Source organism: Trypanosoma melophagium (genome assembly GCF_022059095.1).
Source record: "Trypanosoma melophagium isolate St. Kilda chromosome Unknown ctg6segment0, whole genome shotgun sequence".
Classification (NCBI taxonomy): Eukaryota; Euglenozoa; class Kinetoplastea; order Trypanosomatida; family Trypanosomatidae; genus Trypanosoma; species Trypanosoma melophagium.
Window position 1 is genome coordinate 416,070 of NW_027125189.1, and position 19,437 is coordinate 435,506.

Sequence of the window (19,437 nt, forward strand, 5' to 3'; positions counted from 1 at the left end):
TTTGGTTTCATTTCTCTTTTACGTTTGGTTAATTTTTGCCCAAATTTCCATTGGTGCGTTTATTTCTCTTCCGGCCCGATTCCTATCACCCCACACATTGAGCGCGCTCACTTCATCACCCCTCCTCCCTGGAGCAGATGGGGGTAAGGCAAAGCGAGAAAAAAAAGCTCCGTGAAAGATGTGAAGAAATGCAAACCGAAATAAATGAGAAAAGGAAAGGGGGTCAGAATTTTTAAAAAAAGAACGAGATCAAGAAAAGAAGCAGAACAATGAGAACGAAAAATCAAACCATAGAAATTTAATTTATTCTTTATTTCTTCAGAGGTGCTGCTACTTTTTTGTATTTCCAATATATATATATATATTGAAAAATAGACAGATACCCTCAATCCTCTCTTTCTCTTTCTCTTTCCCTCTTCCTCCCAAACTTTCTTCTCCCGTTCCACGCACCTCTACATGTATCCGAGCTGCGTGCGCGTGGACTCATTCAGCATTTCCGCTCCTGCCGTCTTCAGTCGCATCACAATCTCCTTCGACTGCTCGGGCGCATTGGCCAGCAGCGGGTGTCCTTGCACAACCATCATCAAGAGACGTTCGTGCAGGCGACACGCCTCTACATCATCACCACTTGCAGGCAGAGCGCTGATGACAGTGTGGAGTGCCTGTGATGCCTCCTGTGGTGGCAAGAATTGATGAAAAAGTGAGAGAAGTGTGACGGTCATGCTGATAGCGTTACAAGTGGCGTACTCATAATCATCCTTGTGTCGGACAGACATGTAGTTTGTGAAGATTGCAAGTGCCTGTGGGGCAAACTCCTGTGCTAAGGGACTGGCATTTTTGCTGAAGTACTGAAGGAGTAAGTTCATCAGGAAAAAGGCAGACTGCAGCAAGTCAGCATCCTTGCGGCTGCGTGCAAAGGTGAGAACATTCTGAACAATTGTGGGAATGAAACCAGAGATGTGCTCTGGTGTGTATTCCACTAAACCACACAAAAGGGCGATTCCACGCGTCACCATAACATCCTTCTCCCTCTCTTGCAGCATCTTCTCCAAAATAGGAACGAAACTCGTAATAAACACAGGGGCAAAAACAGAACCTGCCCGCTCGAGCATCTTATCCAGTAATGAGCAGGTATCGCGAATGAGTGTATCGGCCTCTTCTTCTTCCTCATGGAGTCTGTCCAACTCATCCTCATCATTCTCCTCAGCCTGGGCCTGAAGACTCTCGGCGCGGTTATCCATAGCCCGTTGCAGTACGCCAAGGACTTTTTCGCTGATAGCTGTTACAGTTTCTGGTGATACTAACGTCGGGGCGTAGTCAATGCAACGGCTGATCACCACAGATAACGCGCTGGAAGCATTCAATTCATCCTCTTCTGCGAATTGATTCAACAATGGTGGCATTACAGTGGCGGCCAATTGTGCTCGCTCGGCTGGCTCATAGACATCCAGTACACCTTCTAAAATTAGTGCACCACTTTCGCGAATAGAAGAATCAGATTGAAATGATACAAGTTGAACGGCAGACTCTGCAATCTGATGCAAATGAGGTCCTAAATACTTGCCAATGTAAGTCAAAATGGCACTTACAACACTGGCGGCAAGGTCCTTCTCTTCAATTAAACCAGTATGTACCTTGATCCTCCTGACACCTACACCAGGAACCACCACTCGCATTGTTGCCACGTCCTTTTCGGAATTCTCATTCTCATCATTATTATCATCATCACCAACTTCAGCATTTTCCACCTCCATGTCACACTCTAGATTCATCATGGAAATGAGAACAGGCAAAACCACCTGCATGTATGGAACTACTGCCTCCCTTAGACAATCTGTCATGCAAGTCCAGCCACGAAGAACATAACGCAGACGCATATCATCATTCTTGTCACCTCGAGCAAGACGCTCTAGGAGGTCACGGAGGTAATCACACATTTCTTGTGCATAAGGTCCAAAAGCCTCTCTCCCCACTCCACAAGCCAGCAATGTGGTACACTCAATTGCTTTGCATTTCATCATAACTGTATCTGGAGATTCTGGCATAGCCAATACTTCCTGGAATACAGGGACAAGGTGATTGACGTATGGCTTAAGAAGATGCTTGCACGTCGATATGATGGAAGAAAGTGCACCCAGGCAATCTACGCGAACAAATTGATGCGATGTTTGTTTAAGGAGAGATACAAGAGAAGCACAAAGTCCTTCAATATATTGTTCAATTTCCTTTATGTATTTCGCATTATGGTTCTCACCAAGTTCATCTTCTTCAAATTGATCAAAAAAAGCATCTAGGCATCGTGCTGCACGTGTAGCGACCGCTGGTACATCATCTTGGATACATACCATAACAGATGAAACAACAATTTGAGCCATAGTCTCCTGCATCTTTGGTGCAAAGTCCGTTGACATTTGAGTGATACATTCCAATGCTGTAGCTCGTACATACTTTACCTCGTCTCGAAGAGCTGGTAGAACCATTCTGACAATTTCATCAAGGTGTTTTTCAAGAACAGGTGTCATACCTTCTGAAATATACGTAATTAAGAGAAGTGCCGCATTACGACGTTTCCAATCCGGTGAACCAATATTTTCAACAAAAAGTTGTTGAGCCAAATTTTCAAGTTTCCTTCCACCAAGAGCTGATGCTAGTCGGTCAATAGCACTGCTCCCAACCGTATCATCGTTGTCTTCTTCGAGGTCATCTTCATCCACGTTAATACCCTTGTTGTCCCAATCATCTGGGAATGTTGGATTAAGTGTATACTCAAAAAGGAGCTGAAGGAATGCTGTGGAGAAGTTTGGTACCTTGCGCACTGTTTTAGGTTCGCTCTCACAGTAGGATATCATAGTCTCAATTGCCATGTGACGGGCACCTGGTGCTACAGATGGTGTAGATGCTACTCCTAACAATCCTTGTAAAAGTGCCCCAGTGTGACCTGCAAAGAGTACGGCAGAATGAGAAACACCATCTGCCAGTTTAGCGGTAAGCTGTTCTGCATCGTCCCAATTGAATGCATTAAGTGAATCCTGTATAACTTGCAACATTAGGGGAACCAGTTGTGCAAGCTCGGGTGCCGGCTTACAAATAGCAACATTGAAAATAGCGTCAAACGCGCTTTTTCTGGATTCTATTGATGCATCCATGAGACATTTTCCAATACCAGATGCAATTCTGGCAATATTGTCACCAAAGTAAGTTGCCATAGATGGACCAGTGGTAGCGATGATTTCACAGCAAATAACCTTAAGCTGGGATGAAGACTCTGCATTATCAAGGATCTGAAAAACGGCCTGCCAAAGTTCCGCCCATTCTTGATTCATACTGTGCATCTTAACAACTAAAGCGCTCACGCAAGCAGCTGCTAATCCACGCTGAGAACCTAAAGATGCCTTTCCAAGCATCTGCAGCAGCAGACCCTTCACAACGCCTTGTGTTTGGGCATCAGCCTTTTCAAAGCAATCTGATTTGCTTCCAAAGAGCTTCTTCAGCAAGACAAGACCCATTTGCATAACCGGCGGGGCATCTGTGTTTGCGCAGATTTCCGTCAAACCACACATTGCCCAAGCACCGTTTTGCTGAACAAGTAGCTCATATTCAGCCTCGGCTGCCTTTCGGGTGGCGTTATCTGCTGACAGCAACTGGTTGATCAGATTTAGAAGATGCGCTTGGTCCATTGTTCTTTGTAGTACTCAAACAAAAAAGCTTTATTTAGTGGACCCTTTTTTTTCTTTTTCTTTTTTTATAACGTTTGGTTAGCTTTAAAAGGGGGAATTTTCGTCAAATATCTTCTTTCCGTTCCTTTCGTTACTCTTTTCTTTTTCTTTTACTTTAGCACTTCTTTACCTCTCGGCTGTTTCTCTTCCGTTACGAATCACGCTTATCTGTTCTTTTTTTCTGGGAACAGCAGAAAATGGATTAAAAAAAACACATAGAAAAAAGAAAAAAAGTTACTATTAAAGTTGTACTCGTTCACAACATTACCGGCAATAATAATAATTATTCCTTCAAAAAAAAAAAGACGTATTACCATTTTATTTTTCGTTTTGCTAAATACAGCAAAAAAGTAATGTTCAAGAGCGTACACACACTCTCTCCCTCTCTTTGGAAATGCGGGCCCCAAACAAGAAAAAAAGAGAAAATGGAATTAAATAAAGTACAGATTACAAAAGTTGTCATACTCGGAATTTAACATCCAATAGATAAATAAATAAATATACGAAATTATACACGCCTAAGTGAGATAATAAGCTAAGAGAAGTGGATTCTCCTCTTAGAAAACAGGAATTTTGACAGTGAACGCATCTATGTACTACATTACAGTTTTAGGGCTGTTCGCAAATCGCTTACGGTGGCAAAGGCATCCACAAAACCAGCAGAGAAAATAGGTGATGATTCACCACTTACATGATCACAATAAAAAATAACAATAGCCCGTGGCATAGCGTAGGCCCAGCGAATAACTGTATCCATAAACGCATCTTCACTAAACCGTGCTTGTGTTGGTAAAACAATCCCTACAACAGACCAACAACGTTCAAGAGCTCTACTCAAGGTATGAAATGCCATCACACTCGTTTTTTCTGAAACTTTAGATGCTGCTGTTAACTCTGCATTAGGTGACAATGAAGAAACTTCCGTTGTACTATCCTCTTTGAGTAAATCGAACTTGCTTCTTGCATCTGGACACAATGCTTCAGCTATTGCAAAGTCATATTGATCCATCAAAATGCCTTCAAGTAAGGCTATATGGTGAAATGCATGCGCATTAGAGAGAATAATTTTTACAGCATTAAGATGTGACTGCCAGACCCCACAAAAAGGTATAAATTTACGAAGGGTTGTACATGCTAATCGTCTCTGCTTTGTGGGAGACATTTCACGCGACGTTTCGTAACCTGTCAACTGTCGTTCTGCACCAGGAAGAGACAAAAGAACAGATCGCACTACTCCTTCTAGTATACAGTAAAACCAAGAAGTAGGTTGAATTATTCCACAATCATTGATGAATGGGCAGAACACAGATTGTACATCACCATAGTAGTACATATTACCAATAGAAAGCCAAGGTCTAAGGGCTGGTAACAAATCTTCGAATAGACACGCAAAATCAAGGACAGAACGTAATGCTGGTAACTTTAAAGAGAGATTTAATTCTTCAGTCAATAAATAATCTTTCTTTTTGGCTTCACTAGATTCATGTTTCTGAGATTTTTTTTGTGCCTGAAATATTTTTTCATACACTCGTAGTGCCTCTAATAGCCATTCGTTAATTGCTATCGAATGATTTTGCACAGAAACCAATAGCCACTGAGGTTCCTTACCAGTATCGCGGCATGAATACAATTTACAAACAAAACCATCAGCCATGCGAAACAAAAGTTCAGCCTCACGTCCACGTCGACGTTCTCCACGAGCAATCATCATCATAAGCTCAAAATAGTCGGTTTCAGTTTTTACTGAACCTTGCACCTCGCTAGTAAGTACAAACAGCAGTTGCAAACCGTATGGTTGGGGAAGCGAAGCGAAAACTTCTTCAGAAGTACGTGCGATGCTAACACAAAACGCTGAAGAGTTTGTCATTGATTCAAGTAAAACATCATGGCAACTCCAGTGGCTCACTGCATCCCAAACATTTTTTGCCTGAAGTATTTCTAGCGTTTTTTGACCTGCTTGATTTCTATTAGATAATTTGTCACTACAAGCCTCTTTTATACCATCATAAACTTGGAAAGAAGGGGATCCAGCTTCATGTGGGGTATCACTTCCTTCTCGTAGTGAATGCATGATACTTTCATCTTGTAAAAGTCGTTGCTTAACAACCCGTGCTATCAAGACTTTTGATATTCGTCCTTCTGTTGATTTATTTTCAGAAAATTTTCTTTCTTGATCAATGTCATCGCTATCTTGAGCTCCTGGAGTAGTAGAATATTTTAACATTTTAGAACCATCGTTTTCTATAGTACAAATGGATTCTGTGAAATATTTGGGTTCTCTCTTTTTCTGGGAAGATGATACAGTTTCCTGAATATCATTCTCATAATTAAGAACTTTTTTAGATTTACTGGGTATTTGTCTATCACACAACATCGAGGACTTTTTTATTCGTCTTTGATTAGCATCTTTTTTATTCTGAATTGCAGCCGCAGTTGGACTTTCTTGGTTATTAGTAACTCTTTTAATAGGAGTGTCATTTTCTTGTTCCTGGTAACCAGGTTGTCTATGAATATCCGAAGGGTCTACAACACTCTCAACGTCCTCCTGGGGGTTTCCAATAGTTGAAATAGGAGTTGAGGAATTGGCAGATGAAGAAGTTCCGAGATTAGTTCCTCTTTTTAACGTTTCTACTACATCATTCTTGCTTACTTGGGTTTCATCTACAATTCTTTCTCCTCTCAATCCTTGTAGAGTCTTTAAATAATCCGAAACTTCAGTCTCATCCTCGTCATGTGAAGATATCAAAGCTTCTTCAATAATACGACGTTCTGACCAGCTGTCTGCAAAAGCCATCTCTATTCTGCTTACCTTAACAAACTTTGTGCGTACTGTATCCCTGGGAGTTAGTACCACCTTCAAAAACGGACCCATTAAAGTTCCTGGAATAATAGCTCTCATCAAACTTCCTTCTATACTTTTTACTCGAAGAACACTAACGTATCCTGTATGTGGATGGTTTGAGCACGATATAACAAGTCGTTCAATTGGTGTCTCCACTTCTTCTGATCCGTCATAAATAGGGTCAAAGGCTATAGAAAGAAGTATATCTCGTATACGTTCCACATGAGTCCCTATAGAATCTATTGTTGGTGCAACATGTGATACAACTTCTTTTCGGAAGTAATTCTTAGGAAGACAGTTCAATACAACATAAGGTTGTGGAGTCTGGAAAAGATTCGTACTCCATACTTTTTCACCTTGTCGTTTACCTATCAAAGTACTTTTAAGCAATACAGCAGATGCTCCAAGTCCACTTGATTCAACTATTCTACAGGGGATCTGATTTGGTGAAGGAACAAAAGGTGTACTTCGTTTTTGTTGTGATTGTCGTTCTTGTCTTAATTTACTAGGAGAAACAAGAATCTCCTGTGTATTCCTAGTTGACTCAATAATATTTTTTGCGGTAGTAGAAACTTTATGACCTTCCTTTCGTTTCGCATTAATTTCCAAAGTGGTATTTATAGTAGTCTTCTCTTTATCCTCTTGTGCAAACGCTAGTGGTGCCTTTGAACCATTAGTTAATAATGAGTTGTTTTTAGATGTAGATGGTGTAACAAGTCTTTCCAAGGCTTGTAAGACCGCATCTAAGTCTAGCTCCATACAATCTAAATCCCGCTACCACGAAGAAAACACCCCACAACCATCCATCTTAAAGGGGTAATGGGGAAGCAAAAAAGAAAAAGAAAAATTATTCAGCAAATTCAAACCTAAGTATCTGTCATTTTAGGAAAAAAAAACAAAAAAAGGTTAATAAACGTTCTGATATTGTTCAACACAGAGTCTTGATAACATACATAATACAAACCAAACAAAAAAACAAAACAAAGGGAATACCCAGACGTTTCATCATGTCAAATGAGATCTGCAAATTGGATCAATCCAAATAAAAAGACAAAGGTAAGGAGAAACTGAATATCATTGAAGTATCGTTCCTTCCTTGACTTTTTTTTGTCTTTGAAGTACCTCATTATTTACTAATACATATGGGTTTTGTAGGAGGTTCCTACTGTGTTGTGTATTGTTTCGAAGGAGATATTGGGCTAACCAGGAGATTGAATGAATGTTTCCTGTTGCCCCATATGAACCTGGGAATGTTTCTGGATGTAGGCGTCTCTGTTGCTCACGCCTCACTAATTCGTACAATGCAGGGATAAGAGTAGGAAAGACAGTTTCACGTAGGTAGGTGGCATTTTCGTCTTTTAATGGAAGCTCAACAGATGCATCAATTTCTCCATAACCACACCAAAGTTGTTCTTCAATCAAACGGACCATCATCTCTTCCGATGGGAATGACATATTTTCATACTCTTTCATTACCAATACTACACCTATTAAAAATACAAGAACAGAAGTAAAAGTAAAAACAGAATAATAATAATAATAATAATAATAATAATAATAATAATAATAATAATAATAATAATAATAATAATAATAATAATAATAAAAGTACAGTTCATTCTTCTTATATTAATCATGGTAAAGGCCAGAGACAAAAAAAAAGAGGGAATGAGTGTTTCTTGACCCAAAAGAAACACTGTACAATATGTCGTTAGTAAAGAATATTTCATCTCAAAAAATGAGATGGCAAAAAAAAAAATCAAAGAAAACAGCGACATGCTAAAAAAAAAAACAACAATAAATCCAGCCAAAGAAGAGAGAGGGAAAGAAGAAAAACGGCGAACAACTCATACAGGGACAAACTGTCAAATTCAATTAAAAACAAAATAGTGGAGGAAATCCTTTACACCACAACGCCTTGATAATATTTCCCAAAAAAATGAGCTGACCAAAAATGTTGCAAGCACCAGGCACTTGTTGTAGTTGCCGTGAGCAAACGAAAACATCCACTAAAGAAACCCTTCCCAGATTTACATCGTACTTTCCCTTGAGCTCAATACCCCTACGTGTTTCATGTACTACATCGTTAATTCATCTCGGCAGTGTTTTCTCACACCACATGTAGCATTAAGAAGAAAACTAAACCTTTTAATACAGCCTGTGCAAAGCAAAGAAGCAAAGAAAAGGAAAAAAAAAGAAATTCATCTTTAGGATAAGCAATTCATTCTTTCGCTTGCATTTTATGTTTCTCTAAGAAACTTTCCTGAGGAACAAAATAACAACAAAAAGAAACAAAAAAAAATCAAATCCCCTACAAAGAAGAAAAGAAACTCACTATTTTTCTCTGCTTTCCTAGAATACCTCTTCCTATCCCCTTACAAATAAATAAATAAAAAACAATTTTCCTTCCTAATAACGAATCACATCATAACTGTCGATAATAGATTATTGTGTTTTACTTCTCTTTATGTAAACCCTTTATACAAAAATGAACATAACGTCCACAATAAGATAAGAAGCAAAGTGCTTAGGGAAACATCCAGAACAAACGAGGAATAACTCTCCTCAAGACGATTCAAAGGCAATAATTGGTCGAAAAAAAGCACAACAAGTTTTCCTTTATCACTCATAGAATCCAGTACCTTTTGTGCATGTAGTAACCATAAAGACATATTTTTTAGTTTCGTTATTGTATAACTCAATTCGTCTTTATTTAATGAGTTAACATATACATCAAAATTAATGCTTAGCATGTGGCTGAAATTGTCAATATTAAAACTCTTAATATCGGCAGTATGATCAAAAGAATCACGGAGATCGTTCTGAAGAGCTTTTACTAATTCTTCCCTATGATGTAGAGAATAATCACTGAATTTGTGATGTAGAATCAGCTTGTATGATGTGAGCCCCCTGATATCCAAATATCCAAATGGCACATTAGTCGTTTTCTTTGTTCTTTAATTGATGGGTGATCGTCTAGACCTGGGTAGGCGAGATCACCACAGTGACCACAACCTTCACATCTTGCGACAAAATCTTGATAGTTTGATTGTAACGTTTCAGTAATACCCACTTCTGTCCATGGATCATCAGATCCCTGTAACGCAACCACATTTCCGGCATTTGGTTGTTTACCTCCCCATTTAGTGTTAAACTTAAAAACGTCAGGAAATATTGTATCACCAAATGCGGAACGACATTGATTCACAAAATGTCCCGTACTTACATTTTAAAGTCGAAGACTCTTGTAATATCCCACCTGAAAATAAGCAAGTTCCTTACAAGTCTGCAAAACCCAAGAGTAACCAGTGCCAGCCCACCTATTAGACATTGATGTGTTTGAGAGACATTCGGTGCTATATATGCATTCTGACGTAAACTGTGGGCCATACAAGAAAACAATCATGCTTAAGAAATCTCCTAGAGGATCCGTTTCACTTATCTTTGAAATCCTATTACACATTTCGTTCTTTTTACCATACTGTACAGCTCCTGCTACTGCATCTGCCAGCATAGGGGAAACCTCAGCCTTTGTAAAATAGTTTGGAATACTAAAACGATTCAAAAATTCCGAACAAGTAGTTGAGTTTTCCCACACTTTGGAGAGTACTGATTGTACTTTATGTACAGATTCTGCACGCTCGCGTAGAATTTCTGATTTAACATGACCATCAAAAGCATAGAAATTCAAACGGGATTCTACAACTCCGCTACTGCTCCATACTGGTAGAGCTGAGGTTGGATACTTTACTTTAAACCAAACACTCAATGCACCAGCGTAGCTTCCTCCTACTCTAAGCCAACGTAGCTTCTTACCAATAAGTTTTTTTTTTCAACAAAACGCTGAAAATAATACAAATCATCAAGAGCAATACCAAGACTTAGATAATTGATTATCTTTTCTTTTTCTGTCAAAGGAAAGGGGAGACTTTGTCCATAATATCGGTTTTCTAACGTAAAAAGTAACATATTTCTTTGGTGTCCATACATTCCAGGATAACCGGCCGGAGATGAGCTACCCGATGCTTCTCCAGGAATGTATAACATGGCCTTATCACCACCATTCCACGCCGAAAAATCGACCCAATATCTCTGATTGAACACAGGTCCTTCAAGGTCAGAATGGTTGACCAACTGAGGGAATACAGACGTCGCTATGTTCACATACTCACGATTAACTCGAAAAGCTTCCTGATGAGATTCTTTCAAGGAACGAAAAATTTCCCCATGAGAAAATCGCGCCGCAGGAAGCTCCGGAGGCGAATAAGCCTCCACAATCCCACCTGAAACAAACAAAAGAAAAATAAACTGAAGAATCTACATCCACAGCTTCAAATAAAGAGGCTAAAAAAAGAAACGAAAAAAAATAAATAAATAAAAAGAACAAAAAGAAAACGCCGCGCAAACACGGAAATGGAAGCGGGAAATTCCCCCCGCCCAACCAAGGCCCGGCGGAAAAAAAAACAGCGGGGGAAAAGGCGAGAAACCCTTTCGGGGCCCCCGAAACCCCCGCGGCCCGCCGGAGGGAGGATTCCCCTTCCTGGGGTCCGGCCGCCCGATCCCTGGAAATATTCCCCCTGGAGGGACAGGCGAAGAAAAAAAAAACAAGAATAATCTTATCCTTCCTCCTTCCGTAAAAACAAACAACAGAAGAACAAAGAAAACCCGCATTTAACCTGCACGAATTGGAAAGCCTTCGCGCATAAAAAATATAAATCATTTTTCCCCAAACAGTTAAACTATTAAAACATCCTGAGAACTGACGAAATGGAAGTGCTGAGAAGCCCTTTTAACCCGCCTCCCGCTATCCCCATCGCAAGTTCCACCCCTTCGCTACGTCTACTGAGTGGACTGTTTTACCTCGAGATAAGCCGTCCGCCGGGTTCTGCTCTGAAGCTGCATAACACCACTTTGCTCTTATGCCGTGCGAGCGCAAAACTCTGTCGATGGTGTCAGCTTCCTTCACCAAAGCTTGTGAATGTGTGTTTCCTTTTTGCACAATATGCATGACGGTTGTATTGTCCACGCGAATATCCACGGGACCGTGTGGATGTGTTTTAAAACCGCGTAAAGCGAGATGAACTGCTCGTGCCTCCGCTTGAAATATCATATGGGGTGTGCGTTCCCACGCACCGACCGCGGCCAAAACGCCCCTGAATCTTTGAATAACAGCACCCCCCATCCGTACATGGAGGCGTCAGTGCCGAGTGTCGCCATGGAGGGCAACTTTTGTGGAGGATGAACCGGGTCGTTCATTAACAATGTGTTGAGCAAACTTTGTCCGATGTCCTTTGCAGTTGGTGATAAATTTGCCGGGTCTTTTGGCCGTATTAATCCTCGATTTAAACGAGATAAACGTCGACGTACGATTTTCAAGAAGAAATAATAAGGGAAAAGAGCTGCACCCCTTACCCCACCCGCATACAGCATACGCGAAACTGTGCTCTCCAGTTCTTCGACTGTCGTGTTATCCAGTGAAGGAGCCTGTTGCAATCTCTGTATTGTTTTCTCACTTAAAGACACCGTGTTGTCTTTGTGATTGAAATGTACGCCTATGAAATCATATTCTTTAGTGTTGAGCTTCTGTTCTACGATGGTGGTGCCGCATTGTTGCATGTTCTTCCAAATTGTCTTTCCCCAAGCATCCACCTTCTGATGTGGACCACTTATTCGGATGTTATCAATCCATACATGTATGTGTAAACCTTCTGGTGCTGCATATTGTGGCAATACCAATTCTGAACCTCCAGACAAAACTCTTTTAATGGTATTTAAAATCTCAGGACTACATTTATAGCCCATGGGAAGGCGAGTGAACTCAACGAATTCACCTGATTCCGTGCGGCAACGGAAACTTGCGCGTGTGTTTACTGGTAGTTCCACTTGGAAAAATGATGCCTTTAAATCAAATAATGTTGCCGTTTCATCGTAAACCACATCCAGATACTTTGAAATATGCGCGAGAGGAACATCGGCCTCATAATCGTCCTTGTCATTCTTTTCTCTCGGCCACGCAATAAAACGTCTTCTTTGTCCGGAGGGTTTGTCCTCCACCACCGCAAACGGGCCCACCCAACCTTTAGCTGGATGTAATGAAGCTGTACAAATAATCCCTGCTTCCTTCATACGCTGCGCATCAGCGTTATTAATTCTTAAGTTGGATTCCCGCCGTTTGGCGTATAATTCGGGTTTCTGCATAATGTGCCACACTTCATCCCAATGCCTCCTGGCCTTATGGTTGGGGCGGTCTCTTATCCATTTGGTGGAAAGTGTACCTACGTCTATTTGTTGCAACGGTAATTGTGTTTCGTCTTCTTTTGTCGCCACACTGGTTCGGTGTGATCGTCGAAGTATATTATGCCCTTTGAAAGGGGCGCGAATGTGTTGCGTTGTCAATTCTGGTAATTCCCATTTTTCTGCAGCCCATTTTTCCAATTCTCTTACATCAATGATGTCAAGTGTGCGGACTTGTTTATTGTTGCGGCCCAATGGCCTAATTATCGCACCGTGCTGCGTGGGAGTTCCATGGGGTCTGCGTGTTTCCCTAACTGTGTCAGTAATCGTGGATCGGGATCGTGTTCAATCACTGCTGCCGCGGCGTGTGCCAGCGCTCCTCTCTTTATGGAGTGAGCTGCCATTCCGTACGGGCGAAGAATATTCTCCATGTCTTTTTTGGTTAGCGTCGTTAGCTTTTCGTCGCTTGTCATTCCTTTTACGGTTTCCTTGACGCGTCGTGCGTCCGCACCTGCGATTACCACGTATCTTGCCGCTCTGTGAGGGTCGCTCTTGAATGTTTTTGGTAGTGCCGCCCAATCCACTATTATGGCATTGGAATCTTGATTGAGTGGCACGAAATTTTGTTTCTGAAGTTGTGCTATTTCTCCCCATCGACTGGCTGTAACCCACGCTAGTCGTAATGCCACCCAATCTTTTTTCCAGTGGAAGCGTGTCGATTATCATATCTAATCCCATATTAACATAGGGCGTGCCTGTTTTAACGGGTCCTGTGCCGCCGTCTTCTGTAAACCCATTAGAAACATTTGTGTGGGTGTTCTGGGCGATGCTAGCACGGTAATTAGGGTACGCGTGTATTGAATCGCGCTGCTCTTTGCCAGTTGTAAACTTACTATAAAAAGTGGAATTTTTTCCTCTTGTACCTCTAAATTGTGTGTTGTGGTGAATTCTATGAAGCGCCGCAGTATTGAACCCCTCTGTTCCAAAGTTGTGCGGGTCCACATGTGTTTTGCGATGCGGTTGGCCTCTGATGCCAGCGCCAAGACGTACGGGTCGTGAGAGCGCGCTGGAATTAAAGTTATATCGTTCATGGATTTTGCCCCTGGAGGGAGTGTATCGGATGGGAAAACCTCTTGTAATTGTTGTCGTGTTGCGTGTTGATCTTGTATATTGCCTGTTATAATCTTCTGTGTGGCTGTTTGAATATTTGTTCGAAAGAAAACCACGGTGTTGAGGGGACGCGACCAGTCTTGCGTCCTGACGTTCTTTTGGTATCCTATTTGCCCGGGCCCCGGTATTCACTGTTTCCGTGGCCGGTAATCGTTTTTTGGTTTAAATGGTTCTCTGTACGCGTTTACACGGCACGTCGTGCTGTAATGTCCGATGCGACCGCATCTGAAACACCGAGCCTTACTCGGCGGTGGTAATGACTGTTTCAGCTTTAATTTAGCAGCGGCCTGCAAGAATGGATCTTCTTTTATCTGAGGCTCTTCCATAGCTTCCCTTAGGTCGGTCACTCTCAGTCCTGTGTTATCCTTCGCCGTTTGGAGAACCCTTTGGTTGTGTGTATATATCTGTCATCCCATTTGGATGAGCTGTCCTGATAACCCTTCATTTCGAAGGGAGTTCAGCCATTGTACAAAATTATTACATGCATCGTTATAAAATACACCGGAGTTGGCTGGTCTGGGAAAAAGTTGCTGATAAGCAGTCGACACCTCTGTTGGTGATGTCTCCATAAAATAATCCATCATTCTGTCAAAAGTACGGATCTTTTCCTCGGATCTATAGCTTTCGCTCCACTTTGGTTGTCTGAGTTGCTGTGTTCCCCGAAGAATCACCCTTGGTCGTTCCGCAGTTTTCAGGAAAACTGGTTCCGGGTTCCATGCGCAGTTTGGGCAATTTTTGCCTTTTTGTGGGGGAACCTGTGTTTCGGTTGTTTGACTTGCATCGAGAACATTATGTTGTTCCATGTCGTTTAAATTGTTGAGCGTTGCCTTTAGTTGCGACTGCGTTGCAGTCTTGCTGATTTTGTGTGTGACGTAATTCCTCCAACATTTGGTTAAGTTATGTGTGGGACGCTGCCAACTGTGCTTGTGTGTTTGCCAGTTGCGATTGCGTTTCTTCCAATTGTCTCTGCGTCTGAGCCCGTTACATTTTTGTGGCAGAGGCCTCTTGGGTAATCTGTGCTATGTGATTATGTAATTCCTGGATGTGCATGTTTGCGTTTTGCTGTACATTAAAGGCCTTATGTTCTAGCTGCGCTCGTGCGCTGTCATACTATCGATGTAGTTTTAAAGCTTCCTCTCCCAGCGCTGCCCATTCTGCAGTGAATAAATTGTATGTATTCTCGAAAACTTGTAAAAAATCTGGGTTCCGAGGCATTTGAAAGTTAATAATGACGGGGCACAAAGCCTCCCAGTCCATATAGTTTTCCTGGCCCAATCCTACTTTAAGAGTATCGCCTTCTAGAGTTAAGATGCCATCAATGTGAAAAGAGTGATGCAGTGTCCCCGCTGGCCGTAGGGTAAAAGAAAGTGCCGTAGGGCCAAATTGGATCACGAAATCTTGGAATGCCTTTGTGCAAATCCGCTACTCTAATCGTGTATATGCCGGATTGGTTGTAGTTATTATTTCCCTTGCTAAAAACTTACTTCCTTTTCAGAAACTTACGATTGACAGACTGTAAGGTTAGAAAGAAAATCATTTTTTCCTAAATGTTAACAATCTCAGTACACGATTTATACCAAATAAACAGTAAGACTCGATCATTCTTATCGCAATCTGAGAAAAAAAAAATGGGAATCTGGCCGGTTGGCCCACTGGATTTTTTTTCCTCCTCTCAGGCCGAGGAAAGCAGAAAACGGAAAAAAAAACAATAAAAAAAAAAGCGCAAACGAAGCAACAAAAAAAAAAAAAAAATGCCGCCGGATTCGCACACGAAAGTTTATTAAATCCAACTGTTCCGCTGTTTCTCCTTCAACTTCCGCGCCAACTCTTCAAAGGTGGCGGCCTGTTCCGCGAGTTCGCGCGAGCGGTTCTCAATCTGGGCGATCCTTTCCCCACGTTCCTCCAGACGGTTTCGGTTTTCATTCATAATGCGCCTCGCCTCGTTGAGGGTGACGTTTTCGCGGGCAGCGATGGATTTTAGCTCCGTATACCGACTTCCTTGAAGCAATTCTTTTCTCTCTACTTCTGGATCTGGTTGTTTCTTTCTCTCCGTTGTTTGGTTGCTTTCTAAAGGTCCCTTGATGCGTTCGTGAAATTCATCAACCGTCTCCTTTCGCTCCGAGCGCAAAATTTCACCCTCAATTTTCATCACAACTTCTTCCCATGGAGGCGTCATAAGCCGCTTTAAAAATCCATGCTCCCGTTTCATTGTTGGTGGAGAAGGCAAAAAACGCGCGTACGCCCGAAAGCCTGCCGGAACGGGTTTATAGCGTGAATTGATGAAATGTCTGTGTCCCACATTTAAACGGGTTACATCCTCAGATGCTTCTCTTGAAAGTAGAAGGTGTCCAAGCGTCCCTCCTCGACCTAATATATATATATGAACACCGTCCTCTTTGATAGAAACTGGATAAATGCGCAAACAACCCTCCTCGTGAATAAAATGTGTCATTACAAATGGCTTCATTAACTCATTAGCAGAATCCGAATCAAATAGACTAAACCAACGCCATTTGTTAGCATCCCGACTCAAGACAAGAATCGCATTTAATGATTCACAAAGCACCGCATGTTCCAAGACACATTCTGGAGGAATCTGGTATGTCGCAAAAGGCTTTTTTTCTCCCCCACTAGTTGCCAGTTGTGCAGCACGAAATCTGTCAATTTTTTTATCACCATAGAGTAATAAACTTCTTTCTTCCCACTGATTACTTGAAACAACTCCTGATAATTTGGATGTTTCTCCTTCTTTTTCTTCTCTTCCTGCTACTCCTTCTTGATCCTCTTCAAGAAACTTCCAAACAAGATCTGCAAAAGGCCAGGAAATACCTGTCTCCACCATAGCTATACGACCAAAAGGCAGTGGAATCTCACCAAGAGAAATTCCTTTTCCTGTGTCTACCACAACTTGATTATCCACTATATTGATACATAATTTAATCGATTGCGCATCTGCAGATGATATAGGATGCCAATCATTTTCAATATTATCTCTCTTAAGGTACCAAACATTACTCTCATTCACACCGTATCCCACAGAAAAAGAAATTAGGATTCGGCCAAGGAAATCGCGTAAAAAGACATGCCCATCATTTACATTAGTTCTACCAGAACTGGAATCAACCTTAAGAGAAATAGATATCAAAAGTTTTTTGCTCCAGCTAGATACACAAAAGGAACCCTTTTTAGAGTGTGAAATAATACTATCATAACGCCAATCTTCACGCTCCATATTTTGAAAATACGCCAAAAGTCGCATTCGAGACATATCCCATACTAACAGACCTTTTTGTTCTGACAAGATGCAGAATAACACCAAAGAATTTTCTCCATCTATCCTACTTTTACTTCGATCCAGAACATCATCCCAATTTAACCAGGCAGTATCAAATGATGTAACATTGGTTCCTGCAGGAAATAAACCAGAAGGAAAATGCAATGTATAGGGTAGATGACCCTTTTCAACATTTCCTATGCTTCTTAGATCCACAAGAATCAAGGAGCCATCACACAACTGAAGAATAACACTCCATCCACCTCGCACAATATTGGATTCTGAAGATGCACTATCAAGAGATTCTAGATGACATTCAACCAAAATTGCTTTTCTTGCTACTGCACCATATTCTCCAGTTGTAAGACATGCATCTGCAGTAATAAATTCTTTCGAAAATAATACAAAAGATTCCACTTTCGGAGGTGAGAGATGTACAATGAATAGAGTAACCATATTCTCTTTGGCTACGACACGCAAAACTACTTCTGTCGTTTGCGGGGGTTCTGGAAAAGCTCGTTCAAGTATTATTAGCGGTCCGTCACCCCTAGAATACTCACAACCTGAGCACATGATATCTTGTTTCATCAATTCCTGAGGTATAGGTAGGCACTCATTAGATAAGGGAAGTAAACAAATGCCCCCATTAAATCCATTGGAAATTATTCCAAGAATTGCACTATCTTCACCTTTTATAAATTCACAGGCATTCACACTTTTCATTCCAGTAAAAATAGTACACCATGGGTCAATTTCATCGTGAGCTTGTCCCATAAAAGACCACATAGTATGCATAGTTTCTACAGGTGGTTTTACAAGAAACATCTCACTATCAGAGGAAGACCAATGTGGGATATCTACTAATTCCGTTATACATTTTACACCTCGCTTTGCACGAGACCGTTCAACTAGTAAAGGTCCAGAGTCTTGGAATGTCACAATAAGTGTATTTAATTCTGTCTCTGAACACATCCCTAACCAGTATTTAGAGCAAGTGCAAGGAATAATGTGTTGTAATGTAATCATTTCCTTCTCATCTGGTGATAAAGTTGATTCTAACCTTAATGCTGCTATATTTGCTAATATGTCTTCTCGTTGAATAAGCTGTTTCTCCTCTATATCTAACACAATTTCTATTAATTCTTTCGCAGAATATAACAACAAATACATTTGACACTTTCTATCAGATTGCACTTGCGTTGAAGATCCTGCGCTTCGTGCAATATATATACCACATGAAGGAGTAATGGTATCATCAATCTCATTATTGTCACTAGGAGTTTCAAAATGTGTTGATAAACGACACCCAGTCTCCAAAACCCACATAAGTTCCATTGATTTATCTTTTTTCTTCTTTTCATTATTTGACCATATTAAAATAACAGAAATATCAATTGTCGTAGCAATGACATAGATTCCTCCTGGAGTCACCTTGCAGGCAGTGAGAGCAGATCCCATAATATTAGCTGATGTAGTAAAAAAAGTGTTTAGACTATTATCCTCCATATCCCATTTGCAAACCCCTGAAACTCCAGAAATTACTGCTACAAACATATTCGGACTCATACTATAAGAGTCCATGGCGTGAATACAACCAACATTGGTAATATTTGTTGCAGTAAGAAAGGGACGACAGAATTCAGAAAGATTACTTGTTAGTGCAACCCAAACGAGACTCACCGTATTTTCTTCCTGTTTTAACTTCCAGTACACCACAGTACCGTTACGACAACCGACAGCTCCCCATGTCAAACCTTGGGGAACATGGAGACATGTAAAGAATGTCTCATTTTTCCCACGAGGAAAGAGTGCAGAGGTAGGATTACGCTGTGTGTAATCCATAAGCAGTAAACAATCAGGAGAGAGTAATAGAAAACTTGAAGTTCCAGCAAAGACATGGCAATTTAACCAATAAGTTCCTTTACGCACTGGTAACGTCACTCGTCGACGACCAAGAGCTAGCACTACCACTGGTACATTATTTCCCACGCAAATTAAAACTCCAAGAATAGGATCATATGCAGATAAGTGATAGGCTGTGTAGTCTATTGTTTCATCCATACAAAAGAAATTGGTATGTTCCGTTCCAGTAGTCGTAGTAACTGCAGCATTGGTATCTTCGCGTTTTAAAGGAAGAGTTGCAGATTCCTTTGAATCCCAAAATCGAATCTTGTTTACAAACTGGTCCATTAATTCTCCTG

General features: G+C 41.1%; 7 protein-coding genes across 7 annotated transcripts; all 7 read right to left on the minus strand.

The window, feature by feature from the left end:
• Positions 1–452: 452 nt before the first annotated feature.
• On the minus strand, positions 453–3,677 carry LSM04_000221 (Importin repeat 4; the record flags this gene model as incomplete). The annotated part of the gene is made up of 1 exon (XM_067332377.1): positions 453–3,677. The coding sequence occupies one exon, from the start codon at positions 3,675–3,677 to the stop codon at positions 453–455; it is 3,225 nt and encodes a 1,074-aa protein (XP_067186711.1).
• A 640-nt stretch (positions 3,678–4,317) lies between these two features.
• LSM04_005342 (uncharacterized protein) lies at positions 4,318–7,317 on the minus strand (the record flags this gene model as incomplete). The annotated part of the gene is made up of 1 exon (XM_067332378.1): positions 4,318–7,317. The coding sequence occupies one exon, from the start codon at positions 7,315–7,317 to the stop codon at positions 4,318–4,320; it is 3,000 nt and encodes a 999-aa protein (XP_067186926.1).
• Positions 7,318–7,632: 315 nt separating this feature from the next.
• Positions 7,633–8,031, minus strand: LSM04_008114 (uncharacterized protein; the record flags this gene model as incomplete). The annotated part of the gene is made up of 1 exon (XM_067332379.1): positions 7,633–8,031. The coding sequence occupies one exon, from the start codon at positions 8,029–8,031 to the stop codon at positions 7,633–7,635; it is 399 nt and encodes a 132-aa protein (XP_067187056.1).
• A 992-nt stretch (positions 8,032–9,023) lies between these two features.
• On the minus strand, positions 9,024–9,681 carry LSM04_009352 (uncharacterized protein; the record flags this gene model as incomplete). Its single annotated transcript, XM_067332380.1, has 2 exons — positions 9,024–9,449; positions 9,541–9,681. The coding sequence occupies 2 exons, from the start codon at positions 9,679–9,681 to the stop codon at positions 9,024–9,026; spliced, it is 567 nt and encodes a 188-aa protein (XP_067187112.1).
• Positions 9,682–9,787: 106 nt separating this feature from the next.
• LSM04_006641 (Peptidase S28) lies at positions 9,788–10,605 on the minus strand (the record flags this gene model as incomplete). Its single annotated transcript, XM_067332381.1, has 2 exons — positions 9,788–10,340; positions 10,547–10,605. The coding sequence occupies 2 exons, from the start codon at positions 10,603–10,605 to the stop codon at positions 9,788–9,790; spliced, it is 612 nt and encodes a 203-aa protein (XP_067186992.1).
• A 757-nt stretch (positions 10,606–11,362) lies between these two features.
• On the minus strand, positions 11,363–12,756 carry LSM04_003443 (uncharacterized protein; the record flags this gene model as incomplete). The annotated part of the gene is made up of 2 exons (XM_067332382.1): positions 11,363–11,650; positions 11,692–12,756. The coding sequence occupies 2 exons, from the start codon at positions 12,754–12,756 to the stop codon at positions 11,363–11,365; spliced, it is 1,353 nt and encodes a 450-aa protein (XP_067186838.1).
• Positions 12,757–15,742: 2,986 nt separating this feature from the next.
• On the minus strand, positions 15,743–19,426 carry LSM04_006260 (Synaptobrevin; the record flags this gene model as incomplete). The annotated part of the gene is made up of 1 exon (XM_067332384.1): positions 15,743–19,426. The coding sequence occupies one exon, from the start codon at positions 19,424–19,426 to the stop codon at positions 15,743–15,745; it is 3,684 nt and encodes a 1,227-aa protein (XP_067186974.1).
• Between the last annotated feature and the right edge of the window lie 11 nt (positions 19,427–19,437).